Source organism: Nyctereutes procyonoides, unplaced genomic scaffold, assembly GCF_905146905.1.
Source record: "Nyctereutes procyonoides isolate TBG_1078 unplaced genomic scaffold, NYPRO_anot_genome, whole genome shotgun sequence".
NCBI lineage: Eukaryota > Metazoa > Chordata > Mammalia > Carnivora > Canidae > Nyctereutes > Nyctereutes procyonoides.
This window is the reverse complement of record NW_026575126.1, coordinates 18,122,359-18,147,869: the sequence shown is the minus strand read 5'-3', so window position 1 is coordinate 18,147,869 and position 25,511 is coordinate 18,122,359. Positions and strand designations below refer to the sequence as shown.

The 25,511-nt window shown below is 34.5% G+C and overlaps 1 protein-coding gene across 1 annotated transcript in view; it reads right to left on the bottom strand.

The window, feature by feature from the left end:
* PKN2 (protein kinase N2) overlaps positions 1 to 25,511 on the bottom strand; it is a 130,694-nt gene that overhangs the window by 9,423 nt on the left and 95,760 nt on the right. The window contains exons 9-18 of the mRNA XM_055340447.1: positions 14,773 to 14,916; positions 14,401 to 14,476; positions 13,417 to 13,591; positions 13,052 to 13,178; positions 12,438 to 12,568; positions 12,280 to 12,355; positions 12,111 to 12,202; positions 5,091 to 5,267; positions 1,684 to 1,746; positions 654 to 730 (exon numbers count right to left, since the gene is read on the bottom strand). Of these exons, the coding sequence (XP_055196422.1) occupies positions 654 to 730; positions 1,684 to 1,746; positions 5,091 to 5,267; positions 12,111 to 12,202; positions 12,280 to 12,355; positions 12,438 to 12,568; positions 13,052 to 13,178; positions 13,417 to 13,591; positions 14,401 to 14,476; positions 14,773 to 14,916 (1,138 nt within the window). The remainder of the gene's footprint in view (positions 1 to 653; positions 731 to 1,683; positions 1,747 to 5,090; positions 5,268 to 12,110; positions 12,203 to 12,279; positions 12,356 to 12,437; positions 12,569 to 13,051; positions 13,179 to 13,416; positions 13,592 to 14,400; positions 14,477 to 14,772; positions 14,917 to 25,511) is intronic.

Below are 25,511 nucleotides of genomic sequence, written 5' to 3'. Positions count from 1 at the left end.
TTAAATGTCAAGATGAGAGTACCTATTTACTATATGCCACATATCTCCATTAAACAAGAAGAATTATATTCATTTTATATATGAGGACACAAACTGAACGAGGTTCCAAAGTAATTCATCCCAAAACACAGTAAGAGGCAAAGCCAGGATTCAAACCTAGGGCTGTCTGTTGCCTAGGCCTACAGTCTTTACACTTTTCCCACCTCTGATGCACATTTCCCCAGTTTATTTATTTATTCACTTTTGAATATGGAGAAAGGATTCTGAAATATATGTGTATTTTCTTCCTATTTAAAAACATTTTAAGTTTTAAGAAGCTGGAGAAAAGTTATTAGGCCTATGTAGTGTACTCTGTACAGTCTTGGAAAAGTAAAAAATTTGGTACTTAACCAATGTTTTTTCAGAGTAGTGACAGAATCATTAATCATACAAAGAGGATCTTAGGTTTTATACTACGATTTCTGAAAACCTAACCTTATTTTGTATCCAAAAAAAAATTTTAATTATGTGATAATCAAGTCACACAAACAGTCCATAACATCTTAGTAAAGAATCAATTAAAGTTAGAGATATATTTTACTTTCCATAGACAAACTTGGAAAGTACCAAAGTACAAAGGGATAGTAATCTATTAGAAAAGGAACTCCAATTACCTTCTTTGCAAAGACCAAAATCAGCAATTTTCACAAAGCCCTCTGTATCTAGCAATAAGTTATCCAATTTCAAATCTCTGTTCAGGATTAAAAAAAAAAAAAAGCAAAATGAAAATGTATTTTAAAACATAAAAGGAGTTCAAGCATTTTTTTTTTTTTTTGAGTTCAAGCATTTTTAACTCTGGTTCTATTAATTTGTTATTTGTGATAAATCTGACTTAGACTAAGTTTGAAGTTTGCTAACACACCACTCATAGGAAAAAACTCAAGCTAACACTATTAATAAAGTATCAAGAGGGCTGATTTAACCTTCTAAGAGAATAATGCAAAGTAAAGAGAAAGCTATCTATCTATACTAATAGATTTAAAAGTCAAAAGTATCTTATCCTTTAAGTAAACTAGGACCATGAGGAAACCCTTACCTTAAAAATATTGTTAGAAGTTTGAATAAACTAATGTTTTTAGTTTTCTAATTCTTACACCATGGCCTTCCTGAATTTGTCTAATCCAGAGCAATACTATTCGACATGTAGTCCCTTGCTTGGCTACTGGGCTAGTAACAAATAGTTACTAGCAACCTGATAAGGAACTTCCACTAATACACATATCAGGTATGTCACCAAGTACAGTATTTAGTTCAGAGCAATACTTAAGGAAGATATTTTATACTCTGACACAAGCTACTTATTTTATCAAGGACAAATTTTGAGTAGAATTGGTCTATCAAAGTTTTTTGCAGTAGATCAGTTGAACATAAAATAATCACCAGAATGAATACTGTTGGTGAATTTGTCATAGGTCAACTTACAATTTTTAGTTAGGTAATACGCAGAAGAACAAGAACAAAGAGGTTCATCATATAATTACTGTGTTAACTATTTCTTTGAAAATTGGAACTTAACATTTTTAGAGGTCACTTATCATGTGAAAGAGAAAATTAAAAAGCTGATTAAACACAAAATATCTTTCTTATTTTTAACTCAAATTCACACCAAGGTAAGCCATTAGAAAATATCAAAACTTTACTCACCTATAAACAATTTTGTGTTCATGTAAATACTGCAACCCAAGAACTACACATGCAGCATAGAATCTGTTTGAAGAAATAAATCAAAAGAAATTTAATAAATTCCACTGCTCTCGAATCCCAGTTTATACTTTTATGCTTCAAAGCAGAATTCTGTAGTTAATTAATTTCACCAATATTTATTTAGTCCTTACTATGTGCTAGACACAGTAGGACATATGCTAAATATCAGGGGTAAAATTAAAAAGTAAGAAAAATACGATCTCTACAAAGGAAGCCATTAACTTTGCCTAGGGGTGGTGTCATAAAATCCTTAGAGTAGACATTTGATCCTGAGAAATTGCAATCTACATTAAGGGCACGAGGACAGTGTGAAAGGTAGAACTGCTTAAATACAGGGCGTTTATTCCTTAAGAGGGAAAGCAAAAGAGATGTAAAATGCATAATGTTTGACAATCAATAACAAGTTTGTTGTGGCTGAAGTAAGAATGGGAAAGAAGTGGAAGACAAGGCGGAAAAGATACCCTGGGATAACGTTGTGAAGGACCCCTGAATGTCATATTATGGATACTGAAATTTCTTTTCTTAGCAATAGAGAATCACACAATTTAAATCAGAGAATGATCATATTTACAAAAAATGGGACCATAATTTGGGAGAATTTAAAAATGCAAATATTTAGAAATAATTATACATTAGCTCTTAAAATTCTTTGTTGAAAGTTTAAAGGATTTAGCTGAAGTCCATTAAAACAGATGTGAATCTAAAATTGCTTAAGGTAGTTTTTTTTTTCTTTTTAAATATTTTTATTTATTTATTCATTATAGACACAGCGATAGAGGCAGAGACATAGGCAGAGGGTTGGGAGCCTGATGGGGTACTTGACCCAGGACCCTGGGATCATGCCCTGAGCTGAAGGCAGGAGCTCAAACACTGAGCCACCCAGGCGTCCCAAGGTAGTTATTTTAATACTTAAGTTTTTAGCAAACTTATTTTGGTGACAAAACAATATTATAGCAATTATAAAAATATCTTGATTTATCTTTTATTTCATTTTTTGCAAACATACTGCCCAAATGATACTCAACAAATAATGGGTATGTTGTTTAAAATAAATATTTCCCTGAACGCTTACTATACCATGTGTCAGGTACTATGTTGGGTATTTTCACTTATCAGCCTATTTAACCTTCAAATCAAGCCTTTAAATCTTTTACAAAAGCAGAAAATGAAGCTTTCAGAGAGTAACTCATTTGTCTAATGGTGCACAGCTAGGAAACAAACTATTTTTGATACTACAGTCTTGGTCAATAAAAATTCACTCATCACCTAGTATGTGCCAACCACACTTCTAGGTGTCCCACTAATACACAGAATAGACATTATCCTCCCTTTGAGTGAGGGGAGACAGGCAATAAAAACATAAAAAATAAACAGATAATTCCAGGTAGAAATAAAGTGAGATGGAGATAATAAAATAGAAAATAGAATAGGACTCATCTGATTTGGACATTAATCATGTAGTGGTATTTTTGATACAGTACTCAGGAAAACATTTCAAAGAAATAGCATTTGAGGTGAGATCTGATCTAATCTAATGGGATCTTATAAGAGGGGAAGTATTTCAGATTTGAAGTATTACAATATAGCAATTTATTCTTGTATTCAATTGGGCTTAACAGTTTTGTTTGTATATGACCTGTATTTGCAGCATAAACAAAGTTCCTTAAGATAGAACTGAATTTTAAATTTCTTTTAAAAAGGGCAGAGCATAGCAAAATAAAAACAGATTTCCATGTTCAGTTAGCACAGGCTAGATATAGTCTAGATGCTCTGCTTTGAATTCTTAAATATTCAGTAAAGAATTCTACTTTCTGGCTTTTGTCTTCTTTTTGAAAGTTGAAAGCTTCACTAACCATCAGAACTAATCCCTCTATTTCTTCATCTGAAATGTGAAGGTACAAGAGTACTCCTATTTGCTCTATATACTTCTAATCATCATGTTGAGAATCAAATAAAGGAGTGAAAGTGAAAATGTTACACAAATGTCAGTTGTCAGAATATAGACAGGTGATGAATCAAGAATATACCCAGTAAAGGTTTATTAATGGTTTATGATTTGAGATGTTTCGAAAGTAGGTTGATCAGACCCACTAATAATTTAGATGTTTTATGTGAGGGAAAGAGGATCATGAGTGACTCCTTCAAAAAAAAAGTGACTCAATTCAAGAAACAAGACTCTTATCTATAAAGAACACAATGATGGCTACCAGAGGAGAGGTGGGTGGAGGGATAGGTTAGATAGGTGATGGTGACTAAGGAGGGCACCTGTGATGAGGACTGGGTGATGTATGAATTACTATAGTATACACCTGAAGCATAATATAACACTATATGTTAACTAACTGTAATTAAAATAAAACCTTAAAAAAAATGACTCCCTATATTTTAGTTTGAACAACTTGTGCTGCCATTTATGAAGAAGGGGAAGATTAGAAGAGTAGCAGGCCTGGGAGTGATGGGTAAGGTTGGTGGGAAATGGGAAAAATCAGGAATTCAGTGTGCAAAGAGAAATACTTATTAGCCATATGTATGGAAAAGTCAAGTTGGTGCTGAATGCTATTAGAGTTGGAAGATTAGGTAAGAAGTCAGGGCTGAAGATAGAAAGTTGGTAAACATCAGCATACACAGTGTGTATGTCTATTCAGAGCACTTTCCCATATTCAAATCCTAGCTTCAACTACTTGAAGAGCTATAAAACTGTGTTGGATAATAGTAGGGGGGAGATATATTTAATCTCAAGTATCTCCTATTACTTATTTTATGCATTTCAAAAAGCAAAACCTTCATATAATATTGAATTCAAAAACTTTAAAAACAGAGTGAAAAGTTTGCTTTCTATATCTTTCACTGGACGCAATATGCATAAAAGTTTCTTTTATGTCCTTTCAGAAATATCATTTGCACATGCAAACAAGTACTTACTATATACCTTTTAATTTATTACCCTTTAAAATGCAAATATAAATATTTCATACAAATACACAAGAGACTCCTTTTTACTTTCTTTTTTCACTTAACAATATACTTTAAGTATAATTAGTATTTAAAGCCATGGTTCTAGATGGCATTCCCTAGGAAGAAAATACAATAGAAAAACTGGAAGAAATTTTACTAAATTGTGTATCTAAATTATCAAGTATGATTTAGGGTAATCCATAAAATTTTCAACATGGAAAACTGTAAAACAGATACATTTATATATGGCAAAAAGGCAAGTGAGGGAAGTTCTCATATTCTTTGCAAAAATATATTTTCCATTTGGAAAGAAAATAAATTCAGAGTTTTTTCCTTCCTGGCATAAAATCTGTCATGAAAAAACTCAAGAGAAATGTCTAAAGCATACTCACACAGCTCTTGGTTCAGAAAAGACATCAGTATGAATGTGCATCATTAGGTCCCCACCGGCAGCATATTCCATTACAAAGCAAACATGCTCTTTGGTTTGGAAACATGCAAAAAGGTTCACCAAAAAGGGATGTCTTACACTATTCACAGTTTCAAAAATTCTTTTTTCACACATCAGGCTGTAAGAGAAAATATTTAAAAATCAATAGGTTTTTCAAAAAAAGTTCTAGTTGGAAATAACATTCTTTAAATTAGTGAACTCTAAAATAAGCAAAGCTCTTACCTATTATAACTTTAAAACCATAAAATGTGCCTTAGTTCTGCTTTAAAAAATTTGGTCTACCTGATACACATAACTTTAATTGAAATATATCTATATATTTATTTATATTTTATTTATTCATGAGAGACACAAACAGAGGGAGAGGCAGGCACCCCATGGGGAGCCTGATGCGGGACTCAATGCCAGAACCTTGGGATCAGGACCTGAGCAAAAGGCAGATGCTCAACTATTAAGCCACCCAGGTGCCCCTTTAATTGAAATATATTAATGAAAACTAAAATATATGATTAGCATGACATAAAGATTAGAGTTCACATTGATAGTATTAGAGTAGAACCTACAGGGCTAGTGGTCATAGTTAATTAAAAAAGTCTTACTTAAAAAAAAAAGTCTTACTTAGAGGTTAATTGTGAACATTTATCAGGAATCAGTAAGAATAAAGAATAACTAAAATAAAATTTTTTAAGGTTTATTTTATAGAGAGGAAGAGAGTAAAGCACATGCCACATGTGCATGGGGGAGGGGCTGAACAAGGAGAGAAGCAGACTCTTCACTTCGCAGGGAGCCCCTGGGGCTCAATCCCAGGACCCTGAGATGGTGATCTGAGCCAAAATCCAGAGTGGGATGCTCAACCAACTAAGCCACCCAGGGGCTTCAAGAATAATTCTAGAAATATAAAATTTGTGATGAAGGTAATTTCAAGGACTGTATGTATAATTCATAGGCTAAAGTATTCATATATTTTTTCATATAAAATATGAATTTGAGACATAAAGATATGTTGCATAAAATTTAAATTTAGAAGGCTGACTGAAAAAGAGGCTATAGGAGAATTCTACCAACATGTTTCAAGGAAGCTCCTTGAGAATGATCTAACTTGTAAAATCTATAGCTCACAGATTTTGCCTTTGTAGCAGCTTATGACTCTTACAAGCTGCTACAAAGAACAATGGTTAACCTTACAGACTCTGGAACATTAATATGTCTAAATAGCAAAAAATACTATTCCTTTCCTTGAAAATATTTAGTAATCAAATTGACTGTAAAACTCAACATAAAAGAAAATCAGATCAAATATTATTTATTTTTTTAAAAGGTTTTTTTTACTTGAGAGTGAGCAAGTGTGCAGAAAGGGTGGGAGAGTGAGAAAATCCCAAACAGATTTTGAGCTAACTGTAGAGCCTGATGCAAAGCTTAATGACCCTCAGATGACCCTCAGATCATGACCTGAGCTGAAACCAAGAGTTGGACACAACCAACTGAGACATTCAGGCCCCAGATATTATTCAAATACAAGTTGGAATTAACATACTTTAAGCACCTAATCAAAATGAAGATATTAATATACATTTTATTAACAATTAGGTTATGTTTCTAATATAAATAGGCACTTGGTTTAAAAGCATTAACAATGCCTTTATTTTTAAAATTAGAAGATTGCTTAGATTTTTGTTGTTACTGTTAGTTTTAAAATGTCAAAAATGCTAATATTAGGGGGTGGTAGATCCATTCTTCTTTCTTTTGAACCTTTTAAGAAGGAGCTATTTTTTTAAAAGGTAATTTTAAAGGAAAAGCCTTTATTTGGGTATCCAGACTACACTGGTATGACTCAAAACGATTTATACAATTTTGAAAACATTTAAGAGCATGCCCATTGTGTAGAAGATGCATGGAATGTTTTTTTTTAATGTATGGAATTTTTAATGCTATATTAATAGCATTCATGTTAATAGCATAGTCTTCTGGACTATGAACCAAAACATCTATTCAGTTTTAAATACTGACAGTAAATGCAGCTATTATGAAATAGTGTTTAAACCCCACTTAATAAGGTCACATTCTAGACAAACTCTTGGCCTCTCTCTGATTTCATACAACCTACTTATAAGTTTATACATACTCAGAAACAGAAAGCCCTATTATAATTGTTTTAAAGCTTTAGGGTTATGTCTACATATATTTGGAAAGATTTCTAAGTGTTGTTACAAAGTGAGTCATTATTAGAAATAAATTCATAGAACAAGTTAATAGCTCTGATTTTCATCACCACTTAAATATATCAGAAAATAATGTCCAATTTAAGATAGATAACATGGCTTCTAAAACAATGGATTCATGAAATCAATCTAAATTTGGGGTACTATAGATGAGATATTCAGACAAAATAAAAACAAAATGACAAGATGTTTGGGCTCAAGCAGATAACAAACATAGTCTCTTCAATGTCTATATGGTTTTTATTTATGGGTGAATTACTAATTTACTATGGGTGAATCACTAATTTTCATTGATGGGTATTAGATTAAACCTCTGTTGAACATGTAAATGATGTAAAAGAGTGACCATCACCGATCATAATGCCTCTTAAAATGGCTTTAATGCCGGGATCCCTGGGTGGCTCAGCGGTTTGGTGCCTGCCTTTGGCCCAGGGCGCGATCCTGGAGTCCCGGGATCGAGTCCGACGTCGGGCTCCCAGCATGGAGCCTGCTTCTCCCTCCTCCTGTGTCTCTGCCTCTCTCTTTCTCTCTCTCTATGTCTATCATAAATAAATAAATCTTTAAAAAAAATGGCTTTAATGCCATTCATAGGAATGCTTTGATGAGGACTAGTAATACTGATGAGGACTTGTTAGATAGATGTCACAAGACTGTTAGGTAAAGGAGGCAGGCTCCTTATAGACCAAAATTGTCACAATAATTTTAAGCACTTTACAGTACACCAAAAAGCTACTCTGTAAGAGTCTAACTTTTCCCAACCTTATCTAAATTGTATCTTAAAAGTTCATGGAACAATCCAACCTTATTCAAAACTTCAAATTTTATTCATTCTGTCCAGAACATTTCCCTCTAAACTGTCACTTAACTTTTTTCCATATTCCCAAGCCTCTTCTATCTGCCAAAGAACAGCACAAATCCCATCTTTTACCTAAATCCATCAGCACACCATGTTTCCCTTTCTTTGAGCTACTACTATCTGTACTGTTTAAACTCAAACATAGCTAGCCTCTTTTATTTACATAACTAATGTATTTATATCTTATTTCCCTGACTAGTTCTATCCTTTTTTTAAAAAAATATTTTATTTATTTATTCATGAGAGAACAGAGAGAGAGGCAGAGACATAGGCAGAGGGAGAAGCAGGCTCCATGCAGGGAGCCCGATGTGGGACTCAATCCCGTGATTCCAGGATCACACCCTGGGCCAAAGGCAGGGACTCAACCGCTGAGCCACCCAGGCGTCCCTGACTAGTTCTATCCTAACATTTTTTGTGCACTTCCTTCAGTTCAATATATCATTAGACATGCCAGAAACTTAAAAACTTGTATAGTTATTTTGGTCAATGGAAAACAACATTGTTAGTAAGATTAAGGTCTTAGGTTGAATCATATTCATGTATATTTTATATGTATACATAGATTTTTAAATATAAAGAAATAAATGTATAATTTATACATAAACATTTATTTCTTTATATTTAAAGATAGATTTATTTATTTATTTATTTATTTATTTATTTATTTATTTATTTTTATTTATTTGAGAGAGAGCATGAGCAGGCGGAGAGGCAAGGGGAGAGGGAGAAGCAGACTCCCCGCTGAGTATGGAGCCCTACTTGGGACTTGATTGCAGGACCCTGAGATCATGACCTGAGCCAAAGTCAGACACTTAACCAACTGACCCATCTAGATGCCCCAATATATAATGTCTGGTCAGCTGTGCTTTTGTTCTATGACTGCAAGAATATACTTCCAACCAATATAATTAATATTCTGTTGACTTGAATTATAAACTGGTAAAAAAAGAAAGCTGAGTGAAGAGGCACTACCGGGACATGAATGTAACATTCTTACTCAGGACTAGGCATAGACAGGACTCACAGAGAATTTTCTACTAATGGTAGGTGGGGAATGCAATCTTTGTACATGAATCTTATTACTTTGGAGTTAGTCCATAATTTTCATTTTAAAAAGAGGTTGATTTGAAATTTTCTATGATCTGTTAAAAAAAAAAGGCAGTTTTCTAAGCTAAATAATAAAATCCAGACTAGAGGAAGAAAACTTAGAAAGGAAACTGTCATTACATATTTTGGAAACATTAAAAAAAAATAGGGTGGGGCTCAGTGGCTGAGTGTCTGCCTTTGGCTCAGGTCATGATCCTGGGGGTCCTGGGATCAAGTCCCATATCAGGCTCCCAGCAGGGAGCCTGCATCTCTCTGCCTAAGCCTCTCTCTCTGCCTAAGCCTCTGTTTCTGCCTGCGTCTCTCTCTGCCAAAGCCTGTTTCTCTCTCTGTGTCTCTCATGAATAAATAAATAAAATCTTTTAAATATTACTTTTCAAAATATGTTAATCTATTTTTTAGTTTTCTTTTCTTGCTTTCTTCTGATTACTCCTTTTTGCTGCCTTCTTCAAATTTCTTCTAACAGTGAGTTTTATTTCTCAATACAGATTTTCTTTTTTTTTTTTTTTTTTTTAATTTTTTATTTATTTATTTATGATAGTCACAGAGAGAAAGAGAGAGAGGCAGAGACACAGGCAGAGGGCGAAGCAGGCTCCATGCACCGGGAGCCCGATGTGGGATTCGATCCCGGGTCTCCAGGATCGCGCCCTGGGCCAAAGGCAGGCGCCAAACCGCTGCGCCACCCAGGGATCCCTCAATACAGATTTTCTATTTCTCTATTTTGTACCAGTCCTACTGAAGATTATTTTACTTCCATGTTATATGTGGATTTATAACTGAAGTTAGTAAGGATCATTTATCAACTTTTCACCAAGGCTGGATTAATTTTCAGTAAGGGTAATAGCCTAGGTTCTGGCTAGAGCTTCATCCTCTGATCTGGACATTCTTCAGTATTAGTAATATTAATGTTATTCTGTCTAGATTTAATTAGAAAGTGTTCTATAAAGACTTGGCTCAAGTAGTAACAATGTAGCAGGAAGCTATATAAACCACCAAGATTAACAGAGGTAGTACCAGCTTACTATTGTTTTTGGGAAAAAATGAATTTACCATTCACGGATCTGGAATAAAGCAAACATTCTTCCATAAAAGAAAAATATTTGACCCTACTATTATTGCAGTTATAAACATACTGACAGTGTGATTAAAGGTTTGCTTTAACCAACTACTTCAGTAAAATAAAAACACAGTTCTATACACATCATATGGTGCACAGAATATTGTATAAATATTCAACGAAATCCTCTCTGGGTAGTTTTACATATCAAGAAATAGTTTATTTTGATGTAATTGAGGAATATGGAAAACAGGTAAAAAATAGGCAAACCAAAAAGGAATTTTTTTTTTTAACATAAAAAACTCTTTTTGTTTTCAAAATCTATCCTAATTCTAAGAACTTCTTGGGGTGCCTGGGTGGCACAGTTTGAGCATCAGACTATTGATGTCAGCTCAGGTCATGATCTCAGGGTCGTGAAATCAAGCCACACAATGGGTTCTGCACTGAACACAGAGTCTACTTGAATTTCTCTCCCTCTGCCCTTCCTTAGCCCATGTGCATGCACTCTCAACCTCTCAAATAAATAAATACCAAAAAAGAAAGAAAGAACTTCCCATGTGATGGGAAAAAAACATTAAAAGTAAAACAGCAATTTGGGGTGTGTGTGTGTATGCGTGTAGCACTTAATACAATTCATTAAGGTGAGGATTACCAAAAATATATATTTTAAAAATATGCGGGTTAACGGAGGTTCAAAGATGGTCAGTGAATTGCCCTGGGGTCAAAGCATTAATTAAGGAACAACCACAAATAGAGAAGCCAGTCTTTTCATTCATAGTCCTAGGCTCTTTTAGAGCTGTCTTTTATTAATATCAACTGATGCTTTCAAGTGGTTTAAAACAAATACTGCTTATAAATATCAAATGAAAGTCTCTGTCATATATGTCACTTGTTATACAATAATTTTATATTTAATCATCTTATTAAGATAGTCTTTTTAAAGATATTCTCTAACCTAATTATAATATTATCCCCCAAATCCTTGCATTTTAAAAATTGCATATAATGATGTATCCATATCAGTTTATATTTATTAAACCCAGACAGGTAAGATGCTCTGGTCAAAAAATATCACTTTAAGAAAAATGAAAGAAAAAATAGATTTGGCGCATTTTAAAAAGCAGAATGTATTAACCATTCAAGTTGAGTGCAGATTACCTGTAAATGACATTGTATTATTTCTGTAATATGAAATGGGAAATAGTCTCCCCCAACCACAGATGAGTAACAGTTCCTATTCCATATAAACACTTTACCATCTCCAAGTATAAAAAACTTAATACAATTAACTTAAATATTTCATCATCTTTCCTTGGTAGCCACTAACCAATAAACCTTCATAAGAAGTTGGCTAGAAAGAAAAACAACAATTAATGCCTACCTTACATCAAGTATAGCTACATTAATTTAGTTTCTCCACATATTATGGAAATGTAAAGTTTTGCTGTTGCAATATATACGTCAATTTTCATGATCTTTTTTTTTTTTAATTTTATTATTTATGATAGTCACAGAGAGAGAGAGAGAGGCAGAGACACAGGCAGAGGGAGAAGCAGGCTGCATGCACCAGAAGCCCAATGTGGGATTCGATCCCGGGTCTCCAGGATCGCGCCCTGGGCCAAAGGCAGGCGCCAAACCGCTGCGCCACGCAGGGATCCCAATTTTCATGATCTTAAGTTAGAACTTCAGAAAAATAAACAATTTCACTAAAAAAAAAAAACTAACCTGTCTACTTCATCTCGAGCCACAATGTCTCCTTTCTTTAAGGCTTTTATAGCAAACATCTCGTTTGTGTGTTTATATTCAGCCAAAAGCACCTGAAATGAGATTAAAATAAGTATTTTCTATTTGAGTTATTACTTTGTAGTCAGTCCAAGAAAATTTAAGAGATTACCTTTCCAAAATGTCCTCTACCCAAGACAGCACAACATCTGAAGTCTTGTAGATTAAACTGAAACATCTGTTGAGATCTGAAAACAGTATGTCAATTAAAAATAAGGCAAAACCATGGGTTACAACATGTAGTAGCAAAGCTGTATATATATTCTTTACCTTCTATCCTCAAGTTCTTGAATACCACTGTATCCTAGGCCTGGTTGAGGAATATTAGGTTCATATTCAGACGGAGATTTCGGAAGTATACTATTTCTGTCATTCTCAATATCAAAAACAGTTTCTGAATCCTATAAAATATTACATACTTATTTAATTATAGAAATATTGAGAAATGAATTATTTGGTAAAGATAAAGTTTAAAAATGTCAAAAGCCAATACAAATATTAGCAAGAATGTAAAATTCAGAAAATGGATATTTATTCTTAGTTATTATTCTATATTACACTTATCTAAAATATTTGAAAAATGAACACATTACTGTCATCTTCAATGAATATTTAGAAATCATGTTAACCAAGTTACAAGATAGAGTTTTTGAAGCAATATATCATCTAATATCAACCATGTTCCTGTGATTTTAGCTTCAGCAGCCTATTCTATCTGTACTGGCCCATGAGCATCCAGAGGTTTTACGTTTCACTCACAAGAAACATAAAAACACAGTTCATGCAATTTTTTAATTAACAGAAAGGTACATCTCATTCAGTATGATGCTTTTATCAATAATTCATTTGGTAAAAGGAATTATACAAGGTTTAAAATGCCTTACCTGTGCTGGTGTATCTAAATCTCTTAATTTAGCAGATTCATCTATTTCTCCAAGGGAAGAATCCCGTGGTGGGGCAGGAGGAGGTTCAGGTTCGAGATCAAAGTCCAACTTGGTTACTGTAGAATCACTTACAAAAGATAAAGTAATTCACCAAAAACAGTAATCAAAAGTATATATTCTAAATAGCTTTGAAAATAAATCAAACAATTTTATCTTTTACATTTTTTTAAAGTAAGCAGAACATTAATTTCAAAATACTACTTGGAAAAAAAATCAGACTTTTAATAGACTCATTGTCATCAGTATATATGAATGTTACAATAACTATTTCATAAGAACGATGCCTAAAAATCTTAGACACATACCTAGCTGGAGGTGCTAGTTCAGGGATGCGTACATCAACCACTGGCACTGTAGTAGGCACAGGAGCTTGAGGGCTGAAGGTGCCAGAATGATTTACTGTAGGAATAGCTCTTCTTACTAGCCTTCCCCAAGTGGCAATATTAATATTCATTTGAGGAGCTCTGAGAAATGTTTTGCCTGTGGATATTGTGAATAAAGAAAATAGAATAAGTAATTTTTATATGTTACCAAAAGCCATAATTTAAAAATCCATATTCATTGGTTTATAATTTATGAAGAAAAAATAAAATTTGTCACTTAAAAAAATAGTTCTTAACTATTTGTTATTAAAGGCTAGTGCAAAATAGTGAATATAGTTTTAAAAATAAATAAGTAGGCACTGTTAGTTTTTTTAAGTCTAACAATGATATGCGGCTAAAGTTTAAGAAATAATTCTCTTTAAAAAAAAAGAGAGAATGGGGCACCGAGGTGGTTCAATAGGTTGAGCATCTGCTTTCAGCTTGGGTCATGATCTCTGGGGTTCTGGGATCAAGCCCCACATGGGGCATCCTGCTCAGTGGGGACTCTGCTTCTCCCTCTCCCTTTGCCTCTCCCCTACCTCGTGCACTCTCACATGCTCTGTCTCAAATAAAGAAATAAAATATTAAAAAAAAAAAGTTAGAGATACTAACTTTAATACTTATGGATTAACCAGTATATGGATTAACCAGTATAACCAGTATACATGTCTGCTTCATGTAATCTGAGGTATATATGGATGGGATATAGATAAAATCAGCCATGAGCTGTTGTTGAAGCTAAGTGATGATACATGGTACTAATCTCTCTACTTTTGGATATGTTTGAAATGTTCCTTAATAAAAAAAGTTAGAAACGAATGAATAAAAGGAAAACAAAAAAACAAAGATGGGAATCACTTTTAAATGCAGATTTCCTATGTATAAGAATACACTAAAAGACACTGTATTTGATTCCTTAGTAACTACCTTGTTGTTTTGAAAAAATTTTCTTTTGTCTTTGGAGTTTGGGTCTTCTTTCAATAACTGGATTAAAAAAGGTAACCTGCAGGGAAGAAAATTCAATTTGACATGAGTATAGCTTTGGATTTATGGTTCATGAAATTTGGAAACTTAAGACATAGATATAATTTAATCCCAACTTCTCATTTTCTAGGTGAGAAAACAGACCTATAGAGGATAAATGATTTGTCTTAAGGTAATACCTATGCAGTAGTGGAGCTGGGCCAAGAATTCAAGTTGTCTGTTGTTCAGCTTAATACTCTTTCCATTCTACATCATGCTGCCTACATGTATAATTTCAATTATAGTAATGCATATTTAATAAAATACATTTATTACCTCTGCAAATAAAGTACCCTGTGGTTCCAAATAGAGACACATGCCATGCCGTTGGTTGTCTAAAAAATCTTCTAACCTCAGAAATTTTACAGCACACAGAGATCGCCAATCACGCCAATAAACTGAAATTTCCAGTTCACGTGACTAGGATAATTAAAAAAAAAATAAAGAAAACAGAAGACATCATTGGACACACACTTGAATAAAAGATCAAAAAAATATAAAATACAAATACAATAAACAAAGATAACACACACAAAAGTCACACTATTTTAAAGAGTGCTTTGTAATGTTTCTCTACTATATATTAATACACTTATATATTTTAACTCTAAGGAAGAAATTTACATTCCAACAGTCTCCAGCTAAGATATTCCTTTTTTATAAAGTATACACAACTAGGAACAACCAATACAGATGTATGACCACAGAAACTCTTCTCAATGCCATAGCTTCTGTCTTTCAGATTCTCCTTTTCCTCTTGGTATCATTACTGTGCTACTACTGAAAGACCTCAGTGCTCTCTTCAAAGAACCCATTTCAAAACTGTCTTATTTCCTTGTCCCAACTTGAGTCACAGAAGGTCTGCAGATAGTATTTATTCTGTAATTACAGTGTGCCACACACTGTGCTAAGCACTTTAAAAATATTAGGTCCTTTAATCTTCAAAAGAGTACCACCAGGTAACAGGACTAGTGATAGCAGGGGCCTGTGCAGGTGAGAAAGGAAAATTCAGACTAAGTTTTGTTTAAAAAAAAAAAAAAAAAAAAAAAAAGATGTCCACTTACTATAACCACCCCCCTGCCCTGCAAAAGGTAGCAAATTGGCAACAACCTGAACATCCAGAAACTAGAGACAAGTATATAATACCATACCCATATGAGATACTCTGTAAACATTAAAAATAATGCTTATGTGGAAAAACATAAAGTTTTATCAATTAGAACACAGTTTATAAACTGGGTGGGGGTCAAGCCATAAACTGACCTCTACGTATATGTTATAATTTACATACATTTTAATTAGAGAGTACTAGACTTCTCCATTACTTTGCTTTTCAGGATTTCACAGACCATCCACAAGAAGAGCTAAACATTTCGCCCCCCTTAGTCTCAACAAAGTAATGAGTTACTTCTTTTATAGAAGAACTTCCAATTTAGGAATTTATGCCTATTATATAGTATACCCAATAACAAATCTTTTTACTTTAAATAATAAAATGAATTGATACGAATAAACACAAAAAAAAACCACATAAAAAACAGAACATGAAAAAAAAATGAGTCAAGACACACTGGACTAGAAGGTATCTTAACTAATCAGAAAAAGCTATCTGTGGCAGTATGTGAACCCAGGGCTGCCCACCTCCTTCATTTCTTCTCTCTGAAATAGAATTACTGTGAGAGAGAATATTTGTCGCAAAAGTATAAGTAGAGTATAATTCTTTAAAGATCAGCAAATGGCATCTATTCAAATTAAAGGTTTAAGTATTTTGGGAATTTATTGTAGGAAATAAACCAGAAGAATAACTGAATCAGGGACTGGTAATTTACACTGTTTCAGACTAGAGGAGAGGTATATTTTCTCTTGTTTATTCTAGTGTCAGGAAGGAAGACCTGTGATAGCTTAGGCAGACAGACGCAAGGGGTATAGACACTGGGGATGGAATTAGTATTTGTTAGAAGTTCTTATACTTTAGGCACTGCCAACACTTAACACAAAGTTAAGATTGTATCTTTTTCTGGCTGAGAAGTCACTTCATGTATATTTATTCTACCAACTCCGATTGGAATATATCGACTCATTCCTGTTTCTGCTTTTACTTCATTCAATGTTTTAAACTGAAGGGTGTTAGAAAAGAGCTAACATTTGAGATGGAAGGCTAGCTTTCCTGGCGTTCTACACTGAGGTTTTAGGTATAAAGCTCTTCACTTTTTGTAACTTTGCACTGTTCCTTGTGAATAGGACTCTCTACAAATTAAGGGGGGGGGGTGACTGACCTATAGTAGAAAAGTTTTTTTATGTCAATACTTCTAATATTGTTTCACAGAAGCCTAAACCTAATCCAATCCCTAACATCAGTGTGATTTGGATAGGTAAAGCAGGAACAGAGCTCCTCAAAAGGAAAATACTTTTTATATAAAGAGATGTCACTAATGTTTATTGAATTTAAACTCTAAGTGTAATGCCTATTTGCTGGCAACTTTCCAGATGAAGCAGGCCATAAAGGACATCCGTCTAGGTTATGTCAAACTCTAAGAGAAACAAAATTCTAGATGGAGTAAAATCATAACCAAAATAGCTAAGCTATTTTGTTCCAGCTTGTGCTTCACTTGGTCTTACTATGAATTTGAACCTAGGATCAAAGAGAAAACTCTGTGGTAGATCTAAGGCACCTGTTTGATCTGTCTGAAGTCTCTATAAGGCCTGAAAGTAAACAGAAAAAGACAACGGGGGGATGCCTGGGTGGCTCAGCAGTTGAGCATCTGCCTTTGGCTCAAGAGAGTGATCCAGGGTCCAGAATCAATTCCCATATTGGGCTCCTGGTGAGGAGCCTGCTTCTCCCTCTGCCTACGTCTCTGCATCTCTCTGCGGGTCTCTCATGAATAAATAAATAAAACCTTTAAAGACACTGAATTAGCCCTATAAGTAGGAGAGAAGAGAACAACTTAAAAAATGTGCTGCATTAAAAAAAAACCTGGCACAGATCTAACATAACAAGTGAAGCACAAAGAATGCTGACGTTCCCAAACTGTGAGGAACTCTTGGGGCAATGGAGGATATTTTAACTTTACAAAGGAAACACAGTGACATCTGTGGGACACCCTAAGAAATACTAGCTCATGGTTAAGTTCAGTTTCAACATCAGAATGTACTGCTTTCCTTTTGATGACATCTTAACTTTGCTAAACTGGGTTTTCCACAATTGATTTTTCCACATAAAACAAATCAATGTGTAAGAGGACACAAGGGTGCCTTGTTCAATCTGATCCCATGCTTTGCGAAACTATAGTATACAACATGCAGACCAGTAAATAACTGGTTACATAAAAATAAAATGTTTTCTCTCAGTTTTTTCACTCAAAAAGTACTAATTTTTTAGGACATAAATACTAAATACATTTTTTAAAGTAACTACTTTTTATATGAATCATGACATATTTAAAGTGTATATCATGATTTTTTAAAAATATATTTTGATATATGTATACACTATGAAGATTCCTCCCATAGGAATACATGGGAGTAGTTAGTGAATACATCTATCACTTCAATATTTTATATCTGAGAACATTTCAAGTTCTATTCTCTCAGTAAATTTCATGTATACAAAGTTATTAACTATAGTTACGTTATAACCTGGATGCTCAGACCTTATCCATTTTATAAATAAAAGTTTGTACTTTTTTACCAACCTCTCCATATTTTCCTCACCCTCTAGCTCCTGGCAACCACCTCTCTACCTCATTTCTGGGTGCTTGACTGTTTTTTTTTTTTTTTTTTTTTAAGATTCCACATATAAGTGATACCATGCAATATTTTTATCTTTGGCTTATTTCACTTAGCATAATGTCCTCAAGGTCATCCACGTTGTTGCAAATAGTAAGATTTCCTCTTTCTCATGGTTGACTAATGTTCCATATATATCTCACATCACATCGTCTTTATCAATTCATCTGTTGACAGACCGGCTGTTTCCATAACTTGGCCATTGTGAATAATACTGCAATGAACATGGAAGTGCAGGTAGCTCTTTGATATTGTTTTAATTTCTTTTGAATATACTCTAGGGAGTGGGGTTGATGAATCATATGGTAGTTCTATTTTTATTTTTTTTGAGAAACCTCCATGCTATTTCTCATAATGGCTGCATCAATTTACATTCCCATCAATGGTGCACAAAGGCTTCTTTTTCTCCACATCCTTGTCTACAATTATCTCTTGTCTTCTTGATGACAACCATTCTAACAGGTGTGAAGCTATAGCTTACAGTGGTTTTGACTTGCATTTCCTTGATTAGTGATGTTGAGTACTTTTTCATGTACCTGTTGACTATGTGAATGTCTTCTTTAGAAAAATGTCTACTCAGTTTCTGTACATTTTTTAATCAGATTTTTTTTTGGCTATTGAGTTATAGGAGCTTTTCTATATATTTTGATTGTTAACCCCTTATCAACGATTTGCAAATACTTTCTCCCATTCTGTAGGGTGCTTTTTCATTTTGTCTATGTTTCCTTTGCTGCACAGAAGCTTTTCAGTTAGTAAGTACTTGTTAACAAATGGAATTGTTGGACATTTCTTTTGGCCTGGTCACACATCATTAAAAAAAATAACAAATCAAAACTAGAACACTGAGGATGCTGTGAATTGAGAAAGTCTGGGAACCTCTAAGAGAAGAAAATGAAAGCTATGCTTCATTGCTGAAAAGAAAAACAAAGGGGCAAAAAGCAAAGCATGGAAAATTAAAGAGCCAAGGAAAGTAAGACTTTGTAAATGTATAATATGGCAGATATCACATTAATTCGTCTATTAATTGGCCTTCCATGGGCTTCTGAAGACAACACAGGCTTGAGAAAGACTAGTTAGGGTCCCGGCAGCAAAGAAACTGCAGACTCAAGAGAGTAAATTTTATTTATTTATCAAAAGATCTTCTTTGAGAGAGCGGGTGTGCTCACAAGTCATGCAAGTGGGAGAAGGGGCAGTGGAAGAGGGAGAAGCAGATTTGATACCAGGACTGAGCCACCCAGGCACCCCAAAGAGTTTGAATTTCAAAAATTGGCTATTTATGGAGGTTTGATTAAGGTTAAGGAACCAATAAGGATGAGAAGCAACTGACATCTAGCAACAGTAGAAATCCATTACTACCCCTGGCCTCAATGGGCAAGAGGCAATAATTACCAATGAGAACTGAACTTTGGAAAAGGGACTATACAATAGGAGCTGTAGCCATAGTTGAATGAATGCTGTGAAAATAGGCCAGAAAAGAGGGAAACAAACACCTTGACTACCCTCTCCTCCTGGTCTCATACTTCCTAACAATGCCTTGCATTGTAAGTCAGAGCCTAGTGGTTCAAGTTCACAGCTGTTAGCCTCCAGGGAAAAGCACAGCATAGGGAAGGGAGCCACTGAAATCCACTAGGGGCAAACAGGAAACAACTGCATCAGGAAAAGGTATATCTCTTTTGAATTCAGGAGTCCAATAAGGGTGATTTTCCAGCTGAACCAAATGTGACAAAAAGAGGGAAATTTAAGATCTTTGAGGAGGATGGGAAATACAGAGAGGAGAGTTGGAGACTGAGATAATAAAGAATATGAGGTTGTGATCTTTGTTTGAAAAGTCTGCCTCCTATAGATGTGCATAAATGTTCTCTTCATAAGGAAAAAGAGAAGTAAACAATTATGATACAAGCTAGTACTTTAACAGTTTTATATATAAACTGTTTCCTATTTATATTAATTCATATTGTATAAAAAATTCCAAAACTCTATTATTCCAAACCTGTAAATTTTTCCTGCCTATGTTTTTAAATACATCGTTTCTACATCTAGTACTGTATTTTATCCCCCAGCCAAAACCTATATTGTCATATGATATTTCAAACTGCTCTTTCCCTTGTACCAGTCCAAATTTTCTTTTCATCAGGACCAAATTCAACATCCATCTCTCTCACAAAGGCGATCTTGACTAAATCTAGTTCGTATGTCTTTCCCTTGAGTTTTTAGATAGTATAACTTTTTATTTATCTTTCTACGGATTTGTGTTCTCAAATCTCAGGATTCATGTTTGTCATCATTTCTGGAAAATCCTAGGTCTTTATTGCTTCAGACATGACCACTGCCCCATTTTCTCCACTCCCTCATCTTGGAACTTCACTTAGTCATTTTCATCCTATTCTTTATGTCTCTTAGCCTCTCTTTCATGGTTTTCATCTCTGTCTTTCACTAGGGCAACTTCTTTAACTTGATCTTCCACACTACTAACTCTTCTGTTATTGGGACACCTGGGTGGCTCAGTGGTTGAGCGCCTGCCTTTGGCCCAGGGCATGATCCTGGAGTCCCTGGATCAAGTCCCACATCAGGCTCTCTGCATGGAGCCTGCTTCTCTCTCTGCCTGTGTCTCTGCCTCTCTCTGTGTCTGTTATGAATAAATAAATAAAATCTTTAAAAAAAAAAAACTCTTGTTATTTAACCTATCCACTTAAGTTTTCAATTACAAATGTTGTATTTCTGATTTTTGTTAAATTTATTAGTATTATTTTTAAACATTTTATTTATTTATTCATGAGAGACACAGAGAGAGAGGCAGAGACATAGGCAGAAGGAGCAGACGACTCCTTGAGGGGAGCCCAATGCGGCACTTGATCCCAGGACCCTGGAATCACGCCCTGAGCCGAAGGCAGACGCTCAACCACTGAGCCACCTACGCATCCCTGTATTTCTGATTTTCTGTTAAGTTTTATTTCATTCCGCTTCCCACCAAGCTTCAACAATTTACCAATGGCAATCATGTTTCATTACCACCATTACCCCAATTATTTTGAAGCACATCTCAGATGTCTACTATTTCATTTTATTTTTAAAAAACTTTACCTAGATTGTCACTCACTCTTTTCTCAGGTTTCCGAATTCCTCTATTACTTATTTAAATAAGTTAAACATTTATTTTATATTCTACAAGAAATAATCCCATTATCTATTGATGCTTACTGATGGTGGTTGTATCCTCATGTATTTTAAAATTTTTGATGCATGCTCATGTTAGGCATAATTCTCTAAGCTTCTGAAACACAACTTAATAGTTCATTATTTTGTCTCAAACTTTTTTTTTTTTTAAATCTACCAAACCATAGGGAACTTTATGGAAAGAACATTTCTCACTGTTTTGTATTTCTCACAATGCTAAATATAGGCCTTTGAGCATTACTTTAAAGATCAGAAAGGTAGAAAAACACTAAAATACCTATACTGTGCTATAGGAGAATAACAGGTAAGACATTAGGAAATAAGTCAGACTCAGTTGTATGGGGGAGGTTGGGAATAGGTAAGAAAGAAGATATTTTCAAATTGTGTATGCCACCGCCCTTCAGATTCTTTTTTTTTTAAATTTTTTTTAATTTTTATTTATTTATGATAGTCACATTGAGAGAGAGAGGCAGAGACACAGGCAGAGGGAGAAGCAGGCTCCATGCACCAGGAGCCCAATGTGGGATTCGATCCCGGGTCTCCAGGATCGCGCCCTGGGCCAAAGGCAGGCGCCAAACCGCTGTGCCACCCAGGGATCCCCGCCCTTCAGATTCTAATGTGTGTCATTTTGGGAATCTATTTGGGAATCACTGCACCAACAAGAATGTCACCTGGGTATGCTGAAGTGTGTGTGTGTGTGTGTGGGTGGGTGGGTGGGTGGGGTGGGAATTGAAAAAAACCTGCTTTTTAGTTTTAAAGATATTTTTGCAGAAGTTACTCTCATTCATTCTGTTAATACTCAATGAATACCTATACTAAGTACTGTGATAACGATAGAAAGAGAAGCAATGTATGGTCCTGTTCTCAAATTTTTCATAGTTTTGTTGGGGAAATGTAAATGTAAATAAATACTGGCAACAGAGAGGCATATACAATTGGCACAATGACACAAAAGGGAGAACTGACCAATTTTTCCTAAGGGAAAGGTAGTAGGAAAATCAGAAAAGATAAGAATTGCTCAAATTGGGTTTTCAGATACAAATTACAAAATTAAAGGGGGAGAGAATACAGTAGTCAAAGGGGAAAGAATGTGCAAAGTTAAGCATGCATAAAGTATATTGTAGGGGCAGGAAATAGTTTCATCTAGCTAAAGCCTAGAATAGAAATAGGCATACTTTGGGAAATAAAGATGAGAAGATGGGCAGACAGGTCACAAAGGGCTTTGTATGACTTGCAAAGGTATTTGGTCTTTAACTTAGAAATTATATGCTGCCACTAAGGGATTTAAAATATAGGAGTAGAGGTCAGACCAAATCAGGCTATATAGTAGTTAAAAATAAGGCCTCTAGAACCAAGATTGCTTGGTACTGCACAGTGACTTTCTGTAGAACAAATAGGTTGAAATCTTAGCTCTACATCACTTACTAGTTTTGTGACCCTGGACTAATTACTTACCCTTTTGAGCCTTGGTATGCTCATCTGTAAAATATGTATAATAATGTCATAAAACACCCAGGGCTGTATGAAAATTAAGAGTTAATACACACTCAGCACATACTATTTAGTAAATGTCAGCTTTTATTATTATTACTATTACTATTATTATTACATATGTGATTAAGAAAATTTATACTGGAAACAGAGACGTGTTAGCCTATTAAAAAGAACATACTCGTTTCAGGTAAGACTTGGCTTTTAGTGTCAGATGCCTCTGTGATTCCCAGAATCACTACTTTCTAGCTGTGTGAGCAAAAAAAGTTATTTAACTTTTGGACCTTCAGTAATCCCCAAAACAGTGATAATAATTATACACATAAGATTACTGTGAGGATTAAATGACACTATGTAATGTGTGTTGTTTAGGACCTATTACAGCAGAAGTTTCAGTATAATGTACAATAGGGAGAAAAAGAACAGATTGTGAGCACAAATTACTATACTTCAAAAATCTTGACTATAAAAGAGAGGTCTATCAACAGAGCTATGAAGAAGTAAACCAAATTTTTAATGGGAGGAATGTGAACAGACACAGTAAGAATCAGAGGTGAGAAGAAAGGAGGAGGTAAAAAAAAAACATATATATATATATATATATATATATATGTAGGTGACAGTTGCAGTAACTGATGGAACAGGATTTAGGAGATGAGAAAGAATGGAAACTGGAGAACAAATTGAATTCTTCCTTACAGGATAGAGAGAAATTTCTTTTTCTGAAACTAGTGAGGAAGATACAGAAATATTTGCAGGTGATGGAGGAATTTGAGGAAGCTGCATTCTAATGATCTTAAGTCTTATCTATAAAACAGAAGGAAAGGTGTCTAAGGTGGGATAGAAGACTTGAAAAGATAGGTCGAAGAAAAGCTTCTGGTAATGGGATTAAGATATGAAAAGCAGGACAACTTTTATAAGTCCAGATGAGGTTAGAAATGAAAATTTACAGTAATGGGTATGATTAATATTTCAGCAGCATTCAGTAGATTAGAGTAGAAAAGACAGATGGTAGGACTGATTTGCTGTTGAGGCTTTCTGCAACAGGTGTGATATAAAAAGATTGAAGGATGCTTGATGTGAGGGCATCAGTAAAGAAATGGTTCAGGGTGACACCAGTTTTAGGGTACACAGAAAAAAATGTAATTTGTAAGGCACTGATTGCCCCTTCTTTAGCCCCTTCCTGAAGAATCAAGGAAATGGATATATTTGATCAAATATCTAGTTCTGTGGTAATAAGGAAGAGAACCAGAGGAGTAACAAATAATAACATGAGCTATCATTTACTGCATAACCATTAATATAGGTACTTTATGTAACTATCTCATTTAGGGAAATAAAAGATTTGGTGAAAGTCTGGCATATCAAACTTAAGATTTCAGAACAGTTCACTGCTAAAATGACAAGGAGTAAAGGTATACTGTAGCGGAGATATTCAAACAACTCTGAAAATGATCTTATGCCAAGAGAGTTATTTACATATATAGCCCCCCATCCCACCCCAATCCCCTAGAATAATGTTGAAGCGAAGAATTAAAGTCCTTAAGGAATACTGGAAACTGGTGATCAAGAGATGATAGAGATGGGGGGGGAGGGAAGCAGATGATAATGTAATATAGTTCATCGTCTCAGAGGTCATAGCCTCAGAAGATACTATGATGTGTCATTTGACAGAACTAGGAGGCAGTAAAAAGGTAAGAATGGTAAATATTATCAAAAAATTTTTTTAATTAAGTAGGCTCTACACCCAACATGAGGCCCTGACGACCCTGACATCAAGAGATGCATGCACTACTGACTGAGCCATTCAGAGCCCCTGTAGTTACATTATAAGTTAAAAAACAGGATCTCAGATTAAACGGTATGGTCAATGTCAGACAGCTCATTCACAGAAGTTAAAATGTCTTTGTATTCCTATTCTATGGGCTCCCCCAGGAAGACTGAGGGAATTCAGGGAAAATGAGAAATTGATAGCTACTTGTAATTAAAATAAACATTAAAAAGGACCAAGTTTTATAAGAAAATATAAAAAGGGGAAGTCGAGGGGAGTGACTCTTGTTGTTGGGGTTGTGAGTTGGAGCCCCACGTTGGGCATAGAGATTACTTAATTAAAAAAATTAAAAATAAAAAAAGAATCCTGGGTTATTATTAAAAGGGAAACACACCCATAAATACAGAGAACAAACAGATGGTTGCCAGAGGGATGGGGGTGGACTGTGGGAATGGGCAAGATGGGTTACCGGGAGTAGTAGATATAGGGTTACAGTCATTGGTATTATAATAGCTTTGTATGGTGACAAAGTAGTTGAATTTGTGGTGAGCAGAGCATTAACGAACAGATTTGCTGTGTTACCACATCGTACACCTGAAAATAATGTAATACCGTGTCAACTACACATCAGTAAAAATTAAAAAAAGAATCCTGGATTATATTTTAGGCTAGTTATTTAATCCTTAGCCATACTCCTTATTAATTTATAAAATGAGAGGGCTGAATTACATCAGCAATTTTCAAAGCTTTGTTTTTCTTAAGTGGCAAATTCCAAATGATATCTTAGCTAGGA